This window comes from Procambarus clarkii, chromosome 52 (genome assembly GCF_040958095.1).
Source record: "Procambarus clarkii isolate CNS0578487 chromosome 52, FALCON_Pclarkii_2.0, whole genome shotgun sequence".
Lineage (NCBI taxonomy): Eukaryota > Metazoa > Arthropoda > Malacostraca > Decapoda > Cambaridae > Procambarus > Procambarus clarkii.
This window is the reverse complement of record NC_091201.1, coordinates 16,972,467-16,976,635: the sequence shown is the minus strand read 5'-3', so window position 1 is coordinate 16,976,635 and position 4,169 is coordinate 16,972,467. Positions and strand designations below refer to the sequence as shown.

Genomic DNA, 4,169 nt, shown 5'->3' with positions numbered 1-4,169 from the left:
GTAAATACTGACTCGTGAATGTGCTGGATTTAGTAAGAGATTCAAGAAAATTTGCTACGAGAATATTTTAACATTGTTCTACTAAAATATTAGAGACGTCGCTGGTCCCATCGACCTTCAGTAACTTCGGCCATGATTAAAATGTTTCATTGCTTGGCTGCTGACCTTGTCAGGGTCACGTGACAACATTCTCAGCTCCGGGAAGCTGGAGTATAAAAGGGACAGTCAGTCTCTTCACCTTCACACGCCTTCCTTCATCGCCCACGACAACACTGCAACCATGAAGGTTCTGGTGAGTACTAATACTCAACAATTACATGTGTAGTTTAGTAGAGTATACTAAACCATGAAGGTTCTGGTGAGTACTAATACTCAACAATTACATGTGTAGTTTAGTAGATTACACTAAACCATGAAGGTTCTGGTGAGTACTAATACTCAACAATTACATGTGTAGTTTAGTAGATTACACTAAACCATGAAGGTTCTGGTGAGTACTAATACTCAACAATTACATGTGCAGTTTAATAGATTACACTAAACCATGAAGGTTCTGGTGAGTACTAATACTCAACAATTACATGTGCAGTTTAATAGATTACAGAATACTCTCAACCATGAAGGTTCTAGTGAGTACTAATACTCAACAATTACATGTGTAATTTAGTAGAGTATACTAAACCATGAAGGTTCTGGTGAGTACTAATACTCAACAATTACATGTGCACTATAGGGAAATAGTCAAATGTAATTTCAATGTTTGAATAAATTTGAAGGTTTTGGTACAGTGGCTAACCAAGAAACTTGCTTTGCTCTAAAAACTTTGCTAAATATAAAACTTACTCCTAACAATACGTTTTCAAAACAAGATTTATATTTATGCAAGAAATTACGATACAGAATCAATAATCATTGTCATAATAATTTAGTAAAGCAAATCAGACATTGAAATATTATAAGTGTTTCACGAGCAGGTGATTCGCGATCATTTTCTAAAATGTTATCTTGAGTGCCAGTGGAGAAAAATATGCTTGAGGCATATTATGATTTGGAGGACGAAAGAACTTCGTTTAGGTGACCAATAACTGTATCCATGACAACCAAATAGTTACGTGTAATTCGTTTTACACGGTGCCATAGCTTCCCCACCCAGAGGCACTTATGTTTGAAGAAAGTGCCTAATGAATAGACGCTTGTGATGTGACTAAGCTTCTGTCACTTCAAGATTCACGCAGAACTATGCGGTGCTGAGAAACAATAAAACAAAAATTAATATTCCAAGCATTATATAATATAGCACCAGTTGCGTGAGGCATGAGAGTGAATGAGTGCCAATCTTTATTATAGTATTATTATAGTGTGAAAAACTGAGGTTGATCATTTATAAAGAAATAACTAAATCTCCTACAAATTAAAGATTCAGATATTTTACCCAAGTTTACGAAGTAGTTTTACTTCTAGGGTAAAACTTTACATAAAAACAGGGAAAATGAATACAGTTTCTATAAGCTCACTTTTTCTTACATGGCTTGTCACTCCTAAATGTTCATTATATGAAGAATTAACATTAAAATGTTTACTTTCATTTTCCTTGTCTTAGATCATCCTTCTCCAGCTAATGATATAATGTTGTGTGTACCGTCAGATCATCGTCCTGTTGGTGGGTCTGGCAACAGCAATGCCTCAACCAGAAGCTGACCCTAAAGCTGGCTTCGGTGGCTTAGGTCTCGGTCTCCCAGGTCTTGGTTACGGTCTCGGAGGTGGCTACGGTCTCGGAGGTGGCTACGGTCTCGGAGGAGGATATGGTCTTGGAGGTCTCGGCTACGGAGGATATGGTCTCGGAGGCCTTGGAGGTTATGGTCTTGGCGGTGGCCTGTACGGCTAAGAGACCAGACCTTCCTCCTGTAATATGAGCATCTTCATGTGTCTAAGAATTACATATCCTCTCGCTAATACAAATAAAATTACCTCTCCATCATGTATCAATACTGCATATCATCATTAGGAAAATAAACTTCTGAGCATCTGAAAATTTTTTGTCTCTGTTAAAAACCTCAATACACTTTGCATGTTTACTAGTTTATGTGATCATGTGTATTCACTTCCTTGCATGATCTCGCCTGTATTAATTCAGAGAAATATATAATCATTAATAAAATTAAGTAATGCCTTTGATCCAAACATATTAGTTTACACATTTTTTTTTATTTTTACTACTTTTTCAACTATTTCGTTCAGCGTTCGGATTTGCACCTGTCATCCTCTACATTTTTTTAGTGAACCAGAATGATCATCCAGTCCATTCTCGCGAATGTTTATCACCATCATCTATAATTTTGGAGCCGAAAATTGTCCAACACTAAAGTAAACTTCTGGTGTACATACACCATGTAGTTGGGTTCACCTCTCAGTGTATTGTATTCTACCTGATCACAATACTCTCCGTTAAGAATATTTTAGGCAATGGTTATCGTTCAGCTTTTCCTAATTGAACAAGCCTAAGGGTGATCTTAACGTTCTCGTTTACTATATCTCGAATATTTTCATCTGCCAAATATTTTTCCTCTGATATTTGCGTATAATGGAAAATATCTAAATGAAAATTAATAATAAACTCAATGCATTTGTGTTTATTTACACTCACACAGACACACACACACACGCACGTGCGCACGCACACACACAAGCAGAGATATACCAGAGAACCAGGAATAAGTACGTCAGGGTGAGAAGAGAAGCAGAGAAAAGTTTTGAAAATGATATAGCAAACAAAGCCAAGACGGAACCTAAGCTACTCCACAGTCACATCAGAAGGAAAACAACAGTGAAAGAACAGGTATTGAAACTTCGAACAGGCGAGGACGGGTATACTGAAAATGACAGAGAGGTGTGTGAAGAACTCAACAAGAGGTTCCAGGAGGTCTTCACAATAGAACAAGGTGAGGTCACTGTGCTAGGAGAAAGGGAAGTAAACCAGGTGGCCTTGGAAGAGTTCGAAATTACGAAGAGTAGGTCAAGAGACACCTGCTGGATCTGGATGTTAAAAAGGCTGTTGGTCCAGATGGGATCTCACCATGGATACTGAAAGAGTGTGCAGAGGCACTATGCTTGCCACTCTCCATAGTGTATAGTAAGTCACTGGAGACGGGAGACCTACCAGAAATATGGAAGACGGCGAATGTGGTCCCAATATACAAAAATTGCGACAGGCAAGAGGCACTGAACTACAGGCCTGTGTCCTTGACTTGTATATCATGCAAGGTGATGGAGAAGATCGTGAGAAAAAATCTGGTAACACATCTGGAGAGAAGGGACTTCGTGACAAATCGCCAACATGGGTTCAGGGAGGGCAAATCTTGCCTTACAGGCTTGATAGAATTCTACGATCAGGTGACAAAGATTAAGCAAGAAAGAGAGGGCTGGGCTGACTGCATTTTCTTGGATTGTCGGAAAGCCTTTGACACAGTACCGCATAAGAGGCTGGTACATAAGCTGGAGAGACAGGCAGATGTAGCTGGTAAGGTGCTCCAGTGGATAAGGGAGTATCTAAGCAATAGGAAGCAGAGAGTTACGGTCAGGGGTGAGACCTCCGATTGGTGTGAAGTCACTAGCGGAGTCCCACAGGGCTCTGTACTCGGCCCTATCTTGTTTCTGATATATGAAAATGATCTCCCGGAGGGTATCGATTCATCTCTCTCAATGTTTGCGGACGATGCTAAAATTATGAGAAGGATGAAAACAGAAGAGGACTGTTTGAGGTTTCAAGAAGACCTAGACAAGCTGAAAGATTGGTCGAACAAATGGTTGTTAGAGTTTAACGTAACCAAATGTAATGTAATGAAGATAGATGAAGGGAGCAGGAGGCCAGATACAAGGTATCATCTGGGAGAGGAAATTCTTCAGGAGTCAGAGAAGAAAAAGACTTGGGAGTTTATATCACGCCAGACCTGTCTCCTGCAGCACATATCAAGAGGATAACATCAGCGGCATATGCCAGGCTGGCCAACATACGAACAGCATTCAGAACCTTGTGTAAAGAATCATTCAGAACTTTGAATACCACATATGTCAGGCCAATCCTGGAGTATGCAACCCCAGCATGGAGTCCATATCTAGTCAAGGATAAGACTAAACTGGAAAAGGTTCAAAGGTTTGCCACCAGACTAGTA

At 39.6% G+C, this 4,169-nt stretch overlaps 1 protein-coding gene across 1 annotated transcript; it reads left to right on the top strand.

Annotated features, from left to right (window-relative positions):
* Window positions 1-247: 247 nt before the first annotated feature.
* LOC138352005 (keratin-associated protein 6-1-like) lies at window positions 248-2,032 on the top strand. The gene is made up of 2 exons (XM_069304176.1): window positions 248-292; window positions 1,646-2,032. Exons 1-2 carry the CDS (start codon window positions 281-283, stop codon window positions 1,883-1,885), a joined length of 252 nt encoding a protein of 83 aa, XP_069160277.1. The 5' UTR covers window positions 248-280; the 3' UTR covers window positions 1,886-2,032.
* The last annotated feature ends 2,137 nt before the right edge of the window (window positions 2,033-4,169 follow it).